This window comes from Pristis pectinata, chromosome 33, assembly GCF_009764475.1.
Source record: "Pristis pectinata isolate sPriPec2 chromosome 33, sPriPec2.1.pri, whole genome shotgun sequence".
NCBI classification, from domain to species: Eukaryota; Metazoa; Chordata; class Chondrichthyes; order Rhinopristiformes; family Pristidae; genus Pristis; species Pristis pectinata.
In genome coordinates this window covers 13,005,601-13,025,782 of record NC_067437.1, presented here as the reverse complement: position 1 = coordinate 13,025,782, position 20,182 = coordinate 13,005,601, and the positions used below count along the sequence as shown (strand labels likewise).

General features: G+C 43.5%; 1 protein-coding gene across 1 annotated transcript in view; it reads right to left on the bottom strand.

Annotated features, from left to right (window-relative positions):
• The window catches only part of LOC127585564 (branched-chain-amino-acid aminotransferase, cytosolic-like), a 29,487-nt gene extending 15,290 nt beyond the window's left edge, over positions 1–14,197 (bottom strand). The window contains 3 exon segments of the mRNA XM_052043129.1: positions 579–779; positions 2,568–2,642; positions 13,817–14,197. Coding sequence (XP_051899089.1) covers positions 579–779; positions 2,568–2,642; positions 13,817–13,963 — 423 coding nt within the window. The 5' untranslated portion in view covers positions 13,964–14,197.
• Between the last annotated feature and the right edge of the window lie 5,985 nt (positions 14,198–20,182).

Sequence of the window (20,182 nt, the reverse complement as noted above, 5' to 3'; positions counted from 1 at the left end):
TCCAAATGGCTAACAGACTATTTAAAATGGCTCAAAAGCAGTAACACTGCAGAATACTTAACAGCTCAGTGTTCTGAAACAGAAACAGGTTTAATGTTCTTCATGTAAACCTTTGTCAAACCAGAGGGATAAAAAAGGTTCCAAATTAAGAAAACGAAACAAGGGGAATGCTAACAGAGTATTATAAAGAGCTAGGAGGTGCACTACTAGCATCAGTTATGTGGTCTAATAATCTACAAATATCTTTACCAAAAATAAAAACTACAAGAAGTGAAGCATTCATTAGATAACACTGAAAATTCAACTTGATCAGGCTGTGAAAAGGATGTCAGAAATGGATTAAAAACTTCCAACAAGAAAGGAATGGATGGTTGAGGATAGGGAAATGAGGAAAACAGAGTGGTTCATATCAGACAACTGCACGACGCCAAGAGAAGGGTGAGGTATTGCCGCTGATGTTTAAAAGTATTACTTCTTGGATCGTGTAAGGAAATCAAGTCGAGTTCATTGTCATATGCACAAGTTCAGTGAAGTACAGGTACAATGAAAAACTTGCTTTACCTCTAGAAATCGGTTACCTCTATAGAATAATGCAGAACTGAAGACGCTGGATGAAATGAGAAGTTCTGCAAAGGTTTAATGTGGGGTTTGCTCCAGCCTTTCTCCAGGTCCCATTCCACTGTTAACATGTGATCTGAAAACGACTTGCCGAACACCAGGCTGTTGCTGTCGGGCTTCTCCTTGGGCTGTTTAGTGAGTTCAATCTGCAAATCAGCCGCCTGTTCAAAGCAGGGAGACAAAGAGTCTGAGTGCTGTGTTCTTGAAGACAACCGCACGTCATCATGACTAGTGCAGCACCAACTCTGCCTGACATCCTGTGGTTCCCTTTTGTCTGCTGATGAATGATCATTGACACTGTCTGACCTGCTGAGTATTTTCTGTTTATATTCCCAGCATTGCAGTGCTTGGTTTTGTATGATATTTGTTGCTTGGTAAACATCTTCTGTGCCATCCTACCTCACATGCTCTTCTGTGAATGACATTATGGACCAGCATCTTCTGAAATGTTTTCATTTTTCTACCAGTTTCCTTCTCCACTTCCATAAACACCTCTGACCGTTCTTCACACTCATTCCGTTCCAGTGTGAGGAAACTGTGAAATTTGCACCTCGGTCTTCGGTGCTTCCCAAAAGTTTCTAGATACATTAATCACTCCTTACTGACTTGTTGCCTCTCCTATGGACCTGTGACCAGCCGCTGATTTCTCGCATTCTTTCTCTTGCTGTTACATTCCCTATCTCTCCAGAGGCACTGAGGCCAACTGTAGCTCGCCAATGAATCACAACCTCCTCCATCTGTTCTACATCCATCCTGGTGATCCTACAATCATAATGTCTACATCCTGTGTGAGAAGTGAGACCCATGGTGATTAACAGCACGGACCCTGGGCGATCGGGAGCACGGACCCCTGAGCGATCAACAGCACGGGCCCCGGGCAACCGGGAGCATGGACCCTGAGCAATCGGGTGCACGGACCCTAGGCGATCGGGTGCACGGACCCTGGGTGATCGGGAGCACGGACCTCGGGTGGTCAACAGCACGGACCCTGAGCGATCGGGAGCACGGACCCTGGGCAATCAACAGCACGGACCCCGGGCGATCGGGAGCACGGACTCCGGGCAATTGGGAGCACGGACCCTGGGTGATCAACAGCACAGACCCTGGGTGATCCAGAGCACGGACCTCGGATGATCAACAGCACGGACCCTGGGCGATCAACAGCACAGACCCTGGGTGATCCAGAGCACGGACCTCGGATGATCAACAGCACGGACCCTGGGCGATCAACAGCACAGACCCTGGGTGATCCGGAGCACGGACCTCGGATGATCAACAGCACGGACCCTGGGCGATCAACAGCACGGACCCTGGGCGATTGGGAGCACGGACCTCGGATGATCAACAGCACGGACCCTGGGCGATCGGGAGCACGGACCCCGGGCGATCAGGAGCACGGACCCTGAGTGATCAACAGCACGAACCCCGGGCAACCGGGAGCACGGACCCTGAGCAATCGGGTGCACGGACCTCAGGTGGTCAACAGCACGGACCCTAGGCAATCGGGAGCACGGACCCTGGGCAATCAACAGCACGGACCCCAGGCGATCGGGAGCACGGACCCTGGGCAATTGGGAGCACGGACCCTGGGTGATCAACAGCACAGACCTCGGATGATCAACAGCACGGACCCTGGGTGATCAGGAGCACGGACCCTGGGTGATCAACAGCAAGGACTCCGGGCGATCACACTACGCCAAGATCCTTGTTGCTGCCCAGGATGACATTAGGAAACACGACATCAAGCAGGACCAAAACCTGGGTGTGTTGCTCTTACGAGGTGAATTATTGGGAGACTTCAGCACTGTGGTACATTACTGTATAGTTAGCCTATATGACAGCCATGTGCTCATATCTGTTGCTACAGTAAAAAATGACCTGCAAGTGCAGCCAAGCTACACGAACCTGTCACAAAGAACTGCAGAACTCAATACCAAATGTTAGGTCACCTTAAATGCTGTGCAAACAGATCTCCAGGGTCCATTGGAAAAGCCATGAGGTTGGATCAACTGCCTCAGTAAAACCTGCAAAATAGAAAATTAGCATTAGATGAAATTACCACTGAAGATAAAACTCCACTGACAGCAGGGGTTCTTTGGCACAAATGTCAGGCATTATAGGCAACCTCTAATTGCTATTAAAACAACCACCACCAAAGAACTAATAATTTTGAGAGCGGTGTTTTAACCCAAGCTCATTTCCGCTCTGCAACAGAGGCTTGACAGGAAATGACCAACAAGAAACCATCTTCTTGGGGAGGTCACTTGGGGGAAAGAGGTGTATAGAGTCCTTTAATTCAGATTAGCTCCAAGAGGTGCACCACAAAATGGGAGATTGCAATCATGTTACTAGTATATGACAGACTTGGCAAAGCAAGTGCAGCTGATGACTGTGCATTTAGTCTGGCCAGTGTCATCTGTGGCTGGGTTTCCGATTTACATTTTACAAATGGTGATTAAAACAAGGAATGTTCTGCACTGTATTACTGAACAAGGTCATAAAATAAATTAGAAGAGAATATTAGAGGTAATTGAAGAGTAGGAGCAATAACAAGGAAGAGGATTAGACAAGATGGCTTACTTGGAGAAAAACACTGACTTAAGGGAAGACATAGTGCCTCACCTCATTCAGGAAATATTCCAGGATTATTCTGAAGGACACAATGATCCTCATTAGCTAAGTAGTGAGAATCTGCACTCGGTGCTGAATTATTGATTGTGAAATACAGGTGGCACTGCCAAAACCAATATCTAATGCCCTTCCTTTAATGAGTCAGGAGGATAGTCATTCACTGCTGGACGCAGAGAGCTGTGGACACAGCCCCAGCATGTCACGGAAACCAGCCTCCCCTCCATGGACTCTGTCTTTACCTCTCGCTGCCTTGGTGAAGCAGCCAGCAGAATCAAAGACCCCACCCACCCGGGCCATTCTCTCTTCTCCCATCAGGCAGAAGATACAGGAGCCTGAGGGCACGTACCACCAGGCTCAAAGACAGCTTCTATCCCACTGTGATAAGATTATTGAACGGTTCCCTTATACGATGAGATGGACTCTTGACCTCACAATCTACCTTGTTATGACGTTGCACATTATTGTCTACCTGCACAGCACTTCCTCTGTAGCTGTGACACTTTACTCTGTACTGTTATTGTTTTTTAAACTGTACTACCTCAAAGCACTCTATACTACCTCAATGCACTTTGTACTAACTCAATGTAACTACACTGTGTAATGAATTGACCTGTACAATCGGTATGCAAGACAAGTTTTTCACTGTACCTTGGTACAAGTGACAATAATAAACCAATACCAATGCCCAGCCTCTAACCCCATTGTGTAGCCACGGTACTTACATGGTTGTTCTGATGAAGCCTCTGGTCAGCTGTAACCCCAGGATATTGATAGTGAGAAACCGAGTGATAGTAATACCAATGGAAGTTGACAGTGGGGTGGCAAGAATGTCTCCTATTGGAGATAGTTGTTACCTGCTGTTTTCTTAGTGCCAATGTTACTTGCAAGTTATCATCTTGGGTCTGGCTGCTGTTTAGCTCTTGCTGCATGCAGACATGGAACGTTCATTTTCTAAGAAGTTGCAAATGGAACTGAACATTGTGCAATCGTAAGCAAACATTCCCACTTCTGACTTTATGACCAGGGGAAGGAATGCGGGTGGACTGTGCCTTTTTCTTCCTCAGGCACTCCCTGAGATTGAGAATGACTTGCTTCAAGTCCTGCTCAGGGTGACTGATGAGGCCAATGTGCGACGGGGCAGGAAGTGCCTCTTGGGACAGGTGGGTGAATGTTGTCTTGCCAATATTTATGCAGGGTCTCTGTGTGCTCCCAGTGCATGGACTCACGTTTCTCTCAGTGCCAATCCAAATGCTTTTCTCCACGTCAAGTGGTCAAGAGCAAGGGATCCCCTTTGCATTCATAAGATGAATATTCAAGTAAGCGTCTCTCATGTTGACAGGGCATTGTGCTTACATTATATCAGAATGTAATCATGAACATAAAAACCAAAAGTAAAATGCAAATGCTGGAAATCTGAAATAAAAACAGAAAATGCCAAAAACAGGTCTAGCAGCATCTGTAGAAACAACATTTCATGTCAGGATCGGAACTGGGAAAGAGAGAAGGTAGCTGAGAAGGTGTGGTAGGGATGGGGTAGAACAAAGGGAATATCTCTGATAGGATGAGAATAGGTGACCATGTGGTAGTAAATAGCTGTTAAGAACAGGTTAGCTTCTTTGTGTGTGAGGTAAGGCTGTGGGACTTGCCCAGAATATATAAAAAGGGAAAAAGAAAAACTAAGCCAAAATGATGACAGACAGAAGTGGCTAGTCTGGATACAGAGAGAGAAAGAGAGTTCTGAAGATTGAAGAATTCTATCTGGAATCCCGAAGACTGCAACGTGTTCAGACAGAAGATGTTCTACAAACTTGTATTGGGCACCACTGTAGCAGTGCAGCAGACCACAGACAGAACTGTCAGAATGGAAGTGGTGAATTAAAGCAGCAGTCAACAGGAAGCTCAAGGTCACTCCTCTGGACTGAGCTCATGGGCTCTGCAAACTGCATCTAGCTTCTCCTTTGTAGAGGAGGGCACATTGTGACCACAAGCAGTACAATAGATCAGAAAAAGTGCAAGTGAATCACGACTTCACCTGGAAAGACAGCTTGGGTCCATGGATGGTGGGTAAAGAAGAGGTGAAATGACTTGAATGGGCAAGTGTCATTAGGTGGCGAGTGGTAGGGCAGGGCCTGAAGAGAAGACCAGGGAGCGGCGAAGGCAGCTTTAGGTAACTCGCTTCTTTCTTTGTCTGTATCAGAAATGCCTATTCTGCATGACATCATTTGAGGAGCTTTTTCTTTTTCTTTTCTAGTCTGGCCTGCTGGACATACCCCACACTTCTACAATTAGCCACACACTACACAGATAATGAAGCTTAATCTGATCTTAACTGCTACCTGTCACATTAATCATCTGGTTTGACCATATCAGAGATACTCCCCTTTGTTCTACCCATCCTCTCCCACCTGCTCTGCGGCCTAAACCAACTTGTTTTCTCTCTTTCCCAGTTCTGATGGAGTGTCCCCGGACATGAAGCATGAACTGTTTCTCTTTTCCACAGATGCTGCCTGACCTGCTGAATGAATGCTGGAAGTATCTCTACCATGAGCACATCTGGAACTAACTCCAACCGGACAGGTGAAGAAGAAACAAGTCAACAAGCAAGTGGGTGAGCAGGCTTCCAGAACATTAACTGTTGCTCCGTTCACCTCCACTACAGTGCAGATGCCAGACTCAGATTCAACGTGATACACACTCCACTAGAGTTTATTATTCATTTTGAAAACACGATGATGCTGGAGGAACTCAGAAGGCCAGGCAGCATCCGTGGAGAAAAGCAGGTGTCAACGTTTCGGGTCAGGACCCTTCCTCAGGACCCTTATTCATTTTTCAGGATATGCGTGTCACTGTGAAACACAATGTAATCTATTGTACTTTTCTTTAATTTCTCCAGGAAATATGATGAAATCCTAGTGAACAGACTTGAGTTGCCTGTGGGTCCACCCACAGTGCCACTGATTCACTTACATAAAAGCCCCAGAAACAGGAAGACATGCTCTCTGAACAAAGGGTCTTCAACCTGAAATGTTAACTCTGTATCTCTTCCCACAGATATGGTCTGACCTGCTGAATATTTCCAGAATTTTCTACTTTTATTTAAGATACACTCTCTGTTTTGTACTGTACAAAACTTAAATGAATCGATGTGTCATTCACATCAAGTATTGTTATCCATGCACTATATACATCTGGTGACGACACTTCAGTTGCCAAATATTTAGCTGCATTCTTAAAATCAAAAGCTAAAGGTCAACTTGAAGAGCTGTCCTGGTGACCAGGATCCCAGTCAACATTTCTCCTTCACTTATTTTCTACTTTTCCTTTAATCTTTTCTGGGACATCACTGGGATATGACTGCAGCTCCCACATTTATCCACACAACAGCAGTAATCGAACTTAAAAGAAATTCATTCGTAAGCACTGTGGGACAATTTCTGAGCACAACATCAGGTTTTTTTTAAAAAGAATCTTGACAGAGTGCAGAAGTTTCAGAACCGTGCACAATCCGAACACTGAAGAAGTGAACCAACAGGCATCCCGATTACAGTCAACAGTGCAAATCATCTGTGAATGAGCAGAAAATACCAAAGAAATGAATCCTATAGACCGACCTTTGAACAAACAAGTGAAATTAATCACTCGGGCAGGACATTGCTGGTTAAAGCAGAATGCATTAATTCAAATTCCAACCTCCACACATGCAAGCTTCAACAATCATTTATTGCTCAGGCACATTTGCATTTTGTCCAGCTCAGCTATTCAAAGGTTAGAAGAAGGGATCTTTTCTGATATAACCTCCCTGGCTGGTTCAAAGTACATTGCTCTGCCTTTGATTACATTAAATAGAGAATGAAACACTCACACGAAGCTTCGACAGAAAGCGGAACTAGACTGAACTCGCACCGGTTTAAAGCTGCGTTAAGTTCTACATTTTTGCCTTGGGAATACTTCTGAAAAATCAAGGTAAGAAAATGAATGTGAAAGAAACATTTTTTTCATAGTGTCACAAAATGGAGGTTTCAGTGTAGGGGCTGGTCTATCAGAGAAGGAAACATGATCAATCTGCTCAGTTTAGAGGTTGTTGTGTATTGATGTGGTGAGCAGGGAAATCTGAAGCCATGCCCGCTGTCTCCACACACGTCCAGCACGTGTCCCTGGTCAACAATCAGAGGCCCAACAAGGCTGTCTCAAACATTTCCATCAAGCATTTCTGTGCTCTTCTCCGTCTGCTGATTCTTTTATCGCCATAGAAAAAGTCCATCCGTCCCTCATTAACGGGAAAGACCTTGGACCAAGTTTACATGCACAATCATTCAACCTTTCAGAGTTACGTAGGCAAGTCAATTGATATCCTAGGAAGACCCATAGGGAACACAAATCACTTCACTGGGATTTCAACATATTTTCTGAAGCAATTAAAGAAAAGTACTGGAGGGAATGCAATGAAGGTTCACTAGACAGATCGCTGGGACTGACATACGAGGAGAGATTGGGTTGACTAGGCCCTATACTCACAAGAATTGTACCACAGCTAGTAGAGCCACTGGCTCACAACACCAGAGGCCCAAGATCCACCCTGACCTCAGGTGCTGTCTGTGCAGAGTTTGCACATTCTTTCCATGTCCACGTGGGTTTCTTCTAGATGCTTCGTTTTTATCCTCATTCCAAAGACATGCAGTTTGGTGGTGTTAATTGGCCACTGTAATATGCCTCTAGTGTGTAGGTGAGGGGTAGGACCTGGAGGCACTTTGTGGGGAGATTAAAAAATGGGATTAATGTAGGATTAGTGTAAATGGGGTGGTTGATGACCAACATAAATTCAATGGGCCTGTTTCCGTGGCTGTATCTCTCTATGACTCTCCTTAGAATACAAGATTCTGACAGACTGGATGCAGGAAGGACGTTTCCCCTAGCTGGGGTTGAGGGGAGTGGGTGTGGTTTCTAGCACAGTCACAGTCACAGGTACGGGGTAAAGCATCTAGGACCGAGGTGAGAAGAAATTTCTTCACTCAGAGGGAGGTTAACATGTGGAATTCAGGACTATAGTAGAAGCCAAGTGGTTGAATATATTTGAGAAGGAGATAGATACATTTCTAGAAGAAAAAGGCATCAAGGGATGTGGGGATGAGAGCAGGAATATAGTATTGAGTTAGAGGATCAGCCATGGTTGTACTGAGTGGCAGAGCAGCCTCAACGATCGGTATAGCCTACTTGTACTCTTGGTACGTTTCAATGTTCTAAAACACAGTAATTGGTGACACCTTGCCTGTCAATGTGCAGATTAAAGATAAATACCAAATAAAGACCAAAAAGGAGATTGATGAGAAAATCTATGTAAAGGCAGTAGTCAGTTCTGCACTGTCTGTAACTACGGTCTCATGTATTCAGTGTGATGTCAAAAACAGGCTGCAATCTAAGCCCAAGAAATCCATGCTCCAATTATCATCATGCAAGTAAAGATCTTGCTAATACAGCTGGTGAAGTCAGTGAATGCTAAATACAATACTAAACTGGCCAATCTCACCACAGTAACTGGTAATCATGCCCCCAAAAATGCATGGGAATATAATAAATAACCCATAGTCCTGATGAAGGGTCTCGACCCAAAATGTTGACTGCTTATTTCTCTCCATAGATGCTGCCTGACCTACTGAGTTCCTCCAGCATTGTGTGTGTGTGTGTTGTGAAAAAAAACCAGTATTTTTTAACAAGAGGTTGGCTGTTGCTAGTCGGACTGGTAAGGCAGGCTTTTATTTCCCATCCCCAATTATTCTCAAACAGAATGTTTTGCTGGGCAACTTCAGATGGTAGATAAGATCTGACCATTTTGATGGGTCTGGAGCGATACTTTGACCAGACCATGTTGGAGTGGCGGATATCATTTCCTGAAGAACACTAGTGAAGTAGACAGGATTTTCTGACAACCCAGTAGTTCTGTGGCTCCTGATACTAGCTTTTTATTTATTTCGGCTGACTTAATCACATAATTAACCTGTCTCCAGGCCAATAGTCCAAGCTTCCACAGAACAGCACATGATTGGACAGGCAGCAAATTTCTCAGTGAGTTAAACATTTATGAGAGATACATTTCCCAAAAACTCTAAGCAAGAAACTAGAGTATTAGAGCTAAGAGTCCCAACAACCCTCAGAGAAAACCCAACTGGGATATGCAGGGTCAAGTCTTGGGTCTTACTGGTTAGTGCTACATGAGTTAACTGAGCTCTTGTGGTGATTGTTAGGAATAACACCCAAGTTCAGTATGTTGCTCCCAATTGAGGAGGAGGAAGGAGGTAGTGAGTCTGAATTAGCTGCCACAGGTAAATATTTTGTACATGAAGATATCAAGAAACATTTGGATCAAATAAATTCATAGTCATACAGCACGGATACAGACCACTTGGCCCACCGGGCTCTTTGGCCGACCACTAAGCATCCACTTACACCATTCCACTAACACACTAATATGTATGATGTAATCCTATCTCATCCCACAAATTCCGGCTCCAATTCCTTTTGGTCATATTTCAACTGGAATGAAGAAAGGGTTTGGTGCTTGTGGAATTGGATTTCAATAACATTTAACTCTCAGAAGAAGAGCAGAGATATCAGTGATTTATGCTTCAGCAGTCTAGGCCTGGGCTTCACCACATGTTAACAGGTATTTCTGGCAACAGTCACAACAGTTTCTTTAAACACACCATAGCAGAAACATTCCACACCAGAATAAAAGTCACCAATCAAGATATTGCTTTAGCAGTAAATTCCACAGATAGGTTATCTGTAACCCACATTTCAGGATTCTTACAATCACAGAACTGTTTCTAAAGTTGTACCAACACACTTATTTTCACATTGTACACACTGTCCCAGTGCGCTGCACCAAGTGCCAGCAAGCAGACAGGAAAGTCTCGGGTAATTTGAAGGACCTGGGTAAAAGGTGGAAACTGTAAAAAGTTTTTTCTCCCAAGTAGGAAAGAAAGGTCTGAAGTTGTTTCAGAATCCAAACTTGGGAAGTCCCATATTCACAACCACCATTAGTGAGATGCACTGGAAACCAAAGTGAGGAATGCAAACCAACTGCAGGACAATGAAATCTGAAGGCACAATAAAACTCCAATAATCCAGCACCCTTGGGACTTTGATGGTGCTGGACTGATTTGCTGGCTGGTGGATGTTAAACCTATTAATGCCCAAACACACTTTTATTTCACTTTTTTAAAAAAATATGTATTATATGTGATACATTTTCCAATGAACCAGGTGACCTTAAAGGGAGTGAAATATATGCAAGTGCTCTGGACCCCAACCCTGGCTGCAAACCTACCATGTTCCTGACCCCTGGTGTTCTGGACTCCAACCACACACCTGACCCACAGTCCAGACCACTGGCTCTGGCCACACACCCCGCCTGCACTCTGGACCTCCAGCTCACATTCTGGACAAATGAATGAACCAGATGCTGGACTATCAGGATTTCAGAAATATTGGATGGCAGATTATAGGAATTTTTCTGTAGTTGTATAAGCAGCTTGCAGCCGTACCTTGATGGCAAAGATAAAAATTTAGAATTTGTGTTGCATAGAGTGTAGCCCAAAAGGATAGGTCTCTTGTGCAAGATATGACCGGGCTGAAATCAGACGCTTCAGAGTTTACAGAGTGTGAATAAAGAAGATAAATAGAGTAAGGAATAATTTTGTCTGGTACCAACAAAATAGGGCTTGGTGGTTTGGGGTACAGAGGTGGACAATGTTACAGGGTGGGAATAAGAAGAAAGTGGTGGAGAAAATACACAAGTGGGGCTGTTGTCCTTTGGGTAGTGAAGGTTAAAGGGAAATTTGATCGATAGCAGTTCAAGGTCATGACATGATTTGATAAAATAAGGAAAATCTATTTCCAGTTGCAATAACCGCATGACACAGATTGAAGTTCAACAACAGTTTCTTCCCCACCGCCATCAGGTTCTTGAACCCACCTGAAAAACCCTAACACTACCTCAGACTATATTTCTTTCTCTCTCTCTCAACTTGTACTATTGTCATCATGCTTTTTTGTCGTGTAAGTTATGTATAATTTATGTTAATTTAGGTTTATGTTAACTTATGATTGTCACGTCTGTAATGCACTGTGCTGCTGCTTCCAAAAGCTAATTTTCATGGAGTTTACCTCTCGTGTATGCATGCCTATGACAATAAACTTGAACTTGAACCTTAAGTAACTGGCAACATTACACAGTGATGTGGTGCTGCCTGAAAGGATGGTTTATAAAAGGGAACTGGATAAAGAACAGCAGACCACAGAAAAGACTATGGGGAATACTAGATCACAGGGAATACAAGGTAAAACTTCTGGAGAAAATGTGTCAAGGACAAACTCTTGGCTCCAAATTAACAAAGAGAAAATATACAAATCAAAGCTGATTCTTTTGACAGCAAGCATTTTAAATGAAGTTTTCCATCATGAGGAAGAAATAACAGTTCAACGTGCAAAGGTATTTTAAGCATAAAAGCAATGGTTTTACCATTGCCTTTTCAAAGCAATGATGTTTGTAACAAAAACAGTGAGAAGAAAGATTTCAAGGCAAACAACGTTTCACTTTGTAGTTCAATAGAGTTCTGCTTGAAGAAAAGTCCAAATTAGCTCAGCAGAAAGAGCTCCATGAGAGCACTTGAATAAATTCAAGCTCAACAGAGATGATGCCAATGAAACTTCAACGAAGAGCAATTATGGAAGAGGGAAAATGAGAAACAGCAATAGTGAGAGAGGGAGAGATTGATTGATTATGTGCAGGGAGGGATGTTGGAAAACAATTGATTAACATAGGTTAAAATAGAAAGCTTATAATAGTTGCCTATACAGGGGGATAACAAATGGCAGAGAAATTAAACAAATATATTATGTCTATTTCCTATTTAAAAAAGGAAGACAGAAAATGGGGAACTACAGGTCGGTTGTCTGATATCAGTAGTACAGGAAGTGCTAGAAACTATTAAGAAAGTAGTAGTAGCAGGGGCACTTAGTAAATAAAAATATGATTGGCAGAGTCAACGTAGATTTATGAAGGGAAAACTATGCTGGCTAAATTGTTTCCAGAGTTTTTGGGATCATAAATTAACAAATAGATTTAGCACAGGTGATGTGGTGTATCTGGCCAAAGTAACCATGTCACCTTTAGTTTGGTGAACCATGTCTAGCAATGCTGAAGCCTCAATTGTTCACAATCAATGATTTGGATGAGGCGAACAATAATAATCTATCCAAGTCCGTTGATAATACTGAACTGATTGGCAGTGTGGTTTGTGAGGATGATGCAGAGAGGCTTCAAGGGGATAAGATCAAGGGGATAAGACCAAGCTAAACAAGAATAGGTCAAATAGAATATAATGTAAAAAAAACTGCTAAATCATTTAGTCTGGCTGAAAACAAAATAGGAAAAAAAGCAAAGTACTTTTTAAATGATGAGAGATTTTAGAGTGTTGGTGTTTAGAAGACTTGGGTGCCCTTGTACATGAACTACTGCAATGTAACCTGCAGGTACAGCAAGAAAGCAAAAAGGCAAATGAAATATAGGCTTTTATTGCAAGAGGATCTGAGATTCCCAGCATCTGTGGGTTGTTTTTTATTTCCATTTTGTGACCAACTTAAATTCTTCAAAGACTATAATAATGCAATACAACAAATGCCAGTATTATCATGCTGTCAACACAAAGGAATTGACTGACTTAATGATCTAGTATAACATCCGTTGGGGAAAAGGAAATGGAAAGAGGTAAAACACACAAACTACTGCATAGAAATGCTACCCAAAGGACTTTACCCTTGCAGCATTCATGAATTATACAAGCTTCAGTTTTACGTTGAAACCATCCCAAAAGCAGATTGCCAAAGCTTGGTGTTGAAGTCAACATTATTCATGAGCTGTAAATTCCCATGTTTGGTTTGACGCAGAATGAGTTGCAAAGTTAATGGTAATTCCATCAGGCCTTGTTGCCCTAACCCAAGGAGGGGAAACACAATCTATCCACAGCCAGTGATCTCTGGGCAAAATGAAGCCTTGTGAAGGGAGAGAGGGCGAGGGGGGAGAGGGAAGAAGAGAACAAAGGGGGAAAGGAAAGACAGAGGGGAAGAGAGGGCAGTGGAGGGGAAGAGAGGGCAGTGGAGGGGAAGAGAGGGCAGTGGAGGGGAAGAGAGGGCAGTGGAGGGGAAGAGAGGGCAGTGGAGGGGAAGAGAGGGCAGTGGAGGGGAAGAGGGGGCAGTGGAGGGGAAGAGGGGGCAGTGGAGGGGAAGAGGGGGATGGGGTATAATACATTTGTCAGCTCCGGTTGACCCTCAGATCTCCATTCATGCACCCTCCATCCCTCTCCAATGCCTCAGAACTCTCTCCTCATTGTCTCAGATCTCCCTCCCTCTCCAGAGCCTCAGATCTCCCTGTCTCCTTTCCTCCCCAGTGTCCTGGATACCCCTCCTTCTCCCGTGTTTCGGATTTCAATCCTCCCCTACTCTCTCGGATCTTCCCTCCTTCCCCGCCCTCCAATGCCTCAGATCTCCCTTCATTCATTCACTCACTCACCCTCAGCTGTCCCGCTGCAGCTACCCTCACCGCCGCCATCACTCTGACTCGTTGGGAAAGCGGACTGTCTGCCCCCGCAGCCCTGAAGAAAGGTTCCGCCTTCGGAGCCTGAGCAGGTTCGACCACCCCCTCCGACCGGCAGCACATCGGGGCGGTGAAGCGACACGGGAAGGGCTGCAGACAGGGAGACACCCGCCAGGGAAAGGGATGCTGACAGGGGGAATTCAGCCAGGGAAGTTAGTGCCAACAGGGTGGATTAACCAGGGCAATTATACTGGAGGTTGTGTAGGGAGAGGAGCTGCAATTCAATGTGTGGTGACTTTACATTTCGTTTTGTGAGCTGGTTTATTCAGCTGGAGTATGAGAAGTTAGTTGACTCCAGTATTCTTAAATCATCACGCTTTATTTTCTGGTTGTGTCTAGGTAATGGTTAAATTCTGGAGGTTCCTACTCTGGGCTTGGAAGGAAATTTACCCACAGCTGCTAAAATCCATGCCCTAAACCATATAAAAAACATTCCTTTATCATCCCAGACTATTCTCGGCATGCACTGACGTGGCATAATTTAGTGTTAGAAGATACCACATCTGTGTTCCAGGAGTTCTGCAATAAATCAGCAACAAAGTTTGTTTCAGTTTTTGAGCTGTTCCCTCTCAGGGCAAAACTTCCTCCCACAGGTTGGTCAGCTGACCGGTTGTGCCGCATGATGTGTGACTGTGGAAACACTCTTACGACGGGTGACATTCCACACGTAACAAAACCACCTTCTGGCTGAAGGCCGGAGTGCAAGGTCATTGAAGTTAAATAGCTGGTGTGAGCTGAGATTTTTAGTTTTGATACGCAGTTTGTTGCTACTGTGTGTGCTGTGAGTTAAAAATCGCCACTGTAATTCTAAAATCACTCTCTATACACTTGGGTGTTTGACTGTTAGCAGTTGGGAGAAGACCTTGGAGTTCCTAGAACCTTGTCGATGAAGATGGAGGTGTCACTGATCTGGATGGTGAGCCACTCAATACCACTGTCATCTACTGAATAAGCAACTTGGCATCAATTTTGTTACAAAGATTGAGAGGCCATGGATGATGTTCAGGGACAGGGCTACCAGATTAAACCCTTGTATAATGGTGACTGGCCGTGTGTCTCCTGTGGGAGGATGGTTGTGTTTGGGATAGTTATGCTGATTCCTTTGATACAGAGATACTTTGCCTCGAGGGTGTCTCACCTGTTAGATCTGAAGATGATGTTGTCTAGAAGGTTCTTCGGAAGTCAAGAATGAGGTGAAAATCTTATGATTACAGCCATTTTATTAGGTGTTCATAGTACAGGACAGACAGGGTCATCCTGTATCAGCAAGCAAGGCAAGTAAGGAAGTAACGTAACAGTAACAAATGAACTCAAGCACGTGCTTTGGTCAGACCACATTTGGAGTATTATGAGCTGTTTTGGGCCCCATATCTAAGGAAGGATGTGCTGGCATTGGAGAGGGTCCAGAAGAGGTTTACAAGAATGATCCTGGAATGAAAGGGTTAACATATGAGGAGTGTTTGATGGCTCTTAGCCTGTGCTCGCTGGAGTTTAGAAGGGGAGGGGGTAAATCTCTTTGAAACCTACTGAATACTGAAAAGCCGGGACAGAGTGGATGTGGAGAGGATGTTTCCAGTAGTGGGAGAGTCTAGGACCAGAGGGCACAACCTTAGAATAGAAGGACTTTCCTTTAGAACAGAGATGAGGAGGAATTTCTTTAGCCAGAGGGTGGTAAATCTATGGAATTCATTGCCACAGACGGCTGTGGAGGCCAATTCTTTGGTATATTTAAAGCAGGAGGTTGATAGGTTCTTGATTAGTGAGGGTATCAAAGGTTATGGGGAGAAGGCAGGAGAATGGGATTGGAGGGGAAAAATAAATCAGCCACGATTGAATGGCGGAGCAGACTCGATGGGCTGGAATGGCCTAATTTTGCTCCTGTGTCTTATGGTTTTTACCTTTTATACTGCAAACCGGTCTGGACTGGTTTAGATAAGAAACCTGTTTAACAGGTACTGACTGAATCACACTTCAGCTTTGCAGACAAAGGAAAAAATAGAACCAAATGTACTAAAGGATTACAAACAGGTGATTATACACACATACAAGAGCTAAAGCAAGCTAAAACTACCAGGAAAAACACAATAAAAACGTCAGTATACTCTAAGTATACACACCCTAAGAAGAACAAAATGCTTGGCATGCGACCCCAGTTCACATGCTGCTCAGCTGGAGGCATTCCAGAGTGGGGTAGGGTGGTGTGAGGTGGGGGGACGGTATGGTGTGTGAGGTGATGATACATCAATAAATGAGCCACATCCACGACCAACCCAATCCCACGTGTCCACAGCCGTCTCAGGAGCAGGCTGCTTTCAGATTTGGAAAGGTAGTAGTGGGGCATGTGTGCTGACTCAAGATATGAAAGAAGACTGTGAGGATGGGGAAAGGTCAGTACTGCATTCATGGATCTTCAGCTTCACCTAACAGGGTCTGACTCTGCGGCTTTCCACTGCAAGTTCCCCTGTGGTGAGCAACAGAACAAACAGAAGCTTCCGAACCACAGCTGCATTCACAGGATCCTGGTAGACAGGTGTCCAGCCTATTGGCCTAGAAGGTTTGGTAATTTTCCCAATTCTTTTCAATACATAACATTTCCAAACTGCTCCTTGCACTATCCGAGGTGTTTGGCTGTGCTGATGGGCTGCAACATCAAACAAGCAATGGGAAACCATTCCGACATCACTGTCAATGATTACTTCCATACATGGAACCTCCAGCTCAGCAGTAAAGCAGGGGCTATAATTTTCCACCTACATAAAATTGAACAAAAATAGAAGTAAAATTTTCGTCAGCATTGCCCAGCTGGGTGTCAAATTGGATGATCCCCTGACCACTGTTGGCATTTGGAAGAGGTTCAGGTAAGGCTCATAGAGACTCACACAGCATGGGAATACTGTAGAGTCAGGGCCGACATCAAGCATCCATCTCCACTAATGCCATTTTATTCTCCACATATGCTCCTCAGCTCCCCCAAGGTTCTATTACCTATCTGCACACTGAGAACAATGTACAACAGTCAATTCACTATAACCACCACATCCTTGGGATTTGGGAGGAACCTTGTGCAGTCACGGAGAAGGTGCAACCTCCACATGGATAGATTTGGAGGTCAGGATTGATCCTGGGTCTCTAGTGCTGTGAAGCATTGGCTCAACTACCTGCTCCAAAGGAAACTGTTAGAGGTTCTGGTACCACCTGGGGCACTGCTTCCACCACCACCACCACTGACTATATGTTCTGGGCCTCTCACAGCTGTCTTAGAAAGGCCGCAATATGTTTTCAGAGGTCCATAAACTACTGTGGTTACTCCAAAGTCTGGCTGCAGCTGCGATGCTCAAGACATACTCTGGACAATCGGTCATGAGAATATTCAAGACTAAGATTGACAGATTTTTGGACACTAAGGGAATTAGGATCAAGGAGGAAGGAGATGTTGATTGAGCTGTGCCATTATTAAATGGTGGAACAAACTCATAGGAATCTATGGCTACCTCTGTTCCAATTATATACGTCACTGCAGAGAGAGATATGAGGGTGGTTTTTAGCAGGAGAATCACATAAAATACACAGATATACAGCACAGTAACAGGCTGTGTAGCCCAATTTGTGAATGCTGGTGTCTAACTTCTCGATTTTTTTTCAGCATTTCTTCCTCATCTAGCATCTCATCAGGGAAGGCAGTTTGGGAATCCAATGCAATATATTGGCAAGCAGATGTGTACAGTGTTCACCAACAATAATGCATCAAATTAAGGGAGATCAGGAAGTACTCAGATGGTGTGATTGTGGGAAGGGGACCTGTTCAACTTACAAACCATGAGAATTTATTTGAATTATGAGAATTGTAAAGACATTATTTATAAATACATTGAAAAAGCATGTTATACATTGCAGACATGGAACATGGTGTTAATTCAATTCTTACATATCTGTGCAAAATTTGCTTTTCATTGACAGTAACCTTGCAGATGCAGAAACAGGCCACTGCAGACAGTTAAATGAATCAATATGCAAATTTAAAAAAACCTGCAGAGGCTAGAAATCTGAAACAAAAAAGAAAACACTGAAAAAGTTCCGATCAGGCAGCATGTAGAAACAACATTCTGGGTCTGACGAAAGGCCACAGACCCGAAACGTTGATTCTTTTTTTCCACAGATGCTGCCTGATCGGCTGAAATAAATCAAAAACTGCTATTTCAGTTTAATCTTGTCCTTTCTTCTTTTGCCATGCATTCGTTTAAGAACAAGGCCCTTCGTTCACAATGAACCATGTCCATAATGGAGAATAAAAATAAACCTCAATGAATGTGCTTCTACCAGAAACTAATTTTAATGGTAAAATAAGGCTGATCAATCTCTTGCTTTTAGCTGTTTTCTTGTTTGACTGGATTTGCTTTCTATCTGCTACTTGCTAGTAATGATCCATACTCTGGACAAGTGTTTTCTCCCCATAATCTGTATTATATCTTTGTTTAATTCCTCTACTTAACATTCTGATTTCTGAAGGACAAAACGGTATTAACTCATGGACTGAGAATTTGTATAATATCTTGCAGCCTCATGACTGTCTACTGATCTTTTGGACTGGTTTACAAAGTCAGTTCTTTCCTGTACTGTCCATTTCTTTGTTTATTTTAGTATCTGTGTCTATATAAAGCAGGTTACCATGCTTCACAAGATTAAATCATTAGGTGAAATTCTTTTTGTTCCTGGTGAAATTGGTGAGCCTGCTTCCAAATATGTGCTGATAATATCAGGAGGTTTTGGACTGTGTACAAAACTTGTGAGCAGCAATGGATTCAGTGGGAGGAAGTGTGTCCTTCCAGTTTATTGGTTCAGCAAGGGGTGGTGAGGGTGGAAATGGAGGGGTTGCAGCTGATTGGCTGAGGGCTAGGAGTGGCGATGTGGGTTCTGACAGAGGATGAAAGTGTCCCAATTGACGTAAAGCCAGTATGAGGAAAGGAGGAGAGGCTAAATTAGGAACATGAAAAGCCAAATCTGTGATCAGATTTTCACTTTAACCCTTTTGTTACTCATACTGAAGTTTAACAAATCATTATCAAAATTCAATGAAATTGAACAAGTTACAGTAATAGCATTTTAGGTTCTTTAAATACCCCAGCTTTTTCTGTTTTTATTTCAGATTTCCAGCATTCACAGTTTTTTCTGAGTTTCTCAAGGTCATGAGATGCTGGAAACAAAAGAACACAAGAAGTAGAAGGTGATTCTTCCCTTGTGTCTCCTCTGTCATTCAGTAAATATCATGGTTAATCTTTTAATTTAGTGCCACTTTCCTGTACTAACCACCTTTCCATTGATTCCCTTTATGTCTAAAAATCCATTGATCTCTGTTCTGAATATATTCAGCAACTGAGTACTCTCTGGGTGTAGACATTTCTCCTCACACCTCTCCTGAATAGACTGAGACTGTGACACCAGGATCTAGAAATCCCAGCCAGAGGAAGCATTAACCCTGTCCAGCCTTGTAAAAATTTCAATAAGATGACCATTCATTCTTCTAGATTCACAAGAGTATAGGTCCAATCTGTCTAATCCTTCTGGATATGAGAAACCATCCCAGGAATCAATCTGGCAAACCTTTGCTGCATTCCCTCTATAGCAAATATATCCTTCCTTCGGAAGGGAGAATAGACCCATGCACAGATGCAGACTCACCAGCGACCTAAATAACTGCACAAAGATACCTCTGCTTTTGTACTCAATTTATGTATAATTTATGGTTTTCTTGTGAAAGTTCTGTATCTAATGCTATGTGCCTGTGATGCTGCTGCAAGTAAAATTTTCATTGCACTATGCATATAACAATACATTCGACTTTGAGAAATCCTTGTGCAATAAGGGTTAATACACCCAGGTCTCTCTGAACACCAACACCTTTAAATCTTCACTACTTAACAAAATATTTCACCCTCCTATCTTTCTACCAGAGTGGATAAACTCACAGTTTCCCACTCGGGCCATATTCTTGCCCGTTCACTTAACCTGCCTTTCCCCACCCCCACTCCCGAAATCTCTCTGCATCCTTCTCACAGCCCACACTACCGACCAGCTTTGTGTTATCATTAGGTTTGGATCAATTACACTTAATCACTCACCAAAATTATTAAAAATAAATTGCAAACAGCTGAAACCCAAGCACAGATCCTGCAGTACCCTGTCCTAGTCTCTCAATTTGAAAATGATTTGTTAATTCCCACTCTCTATTTTCTGTCCATTAACCAATCCTCGGTCCAGTATAATACCCCCAATACTGCTCTCTAA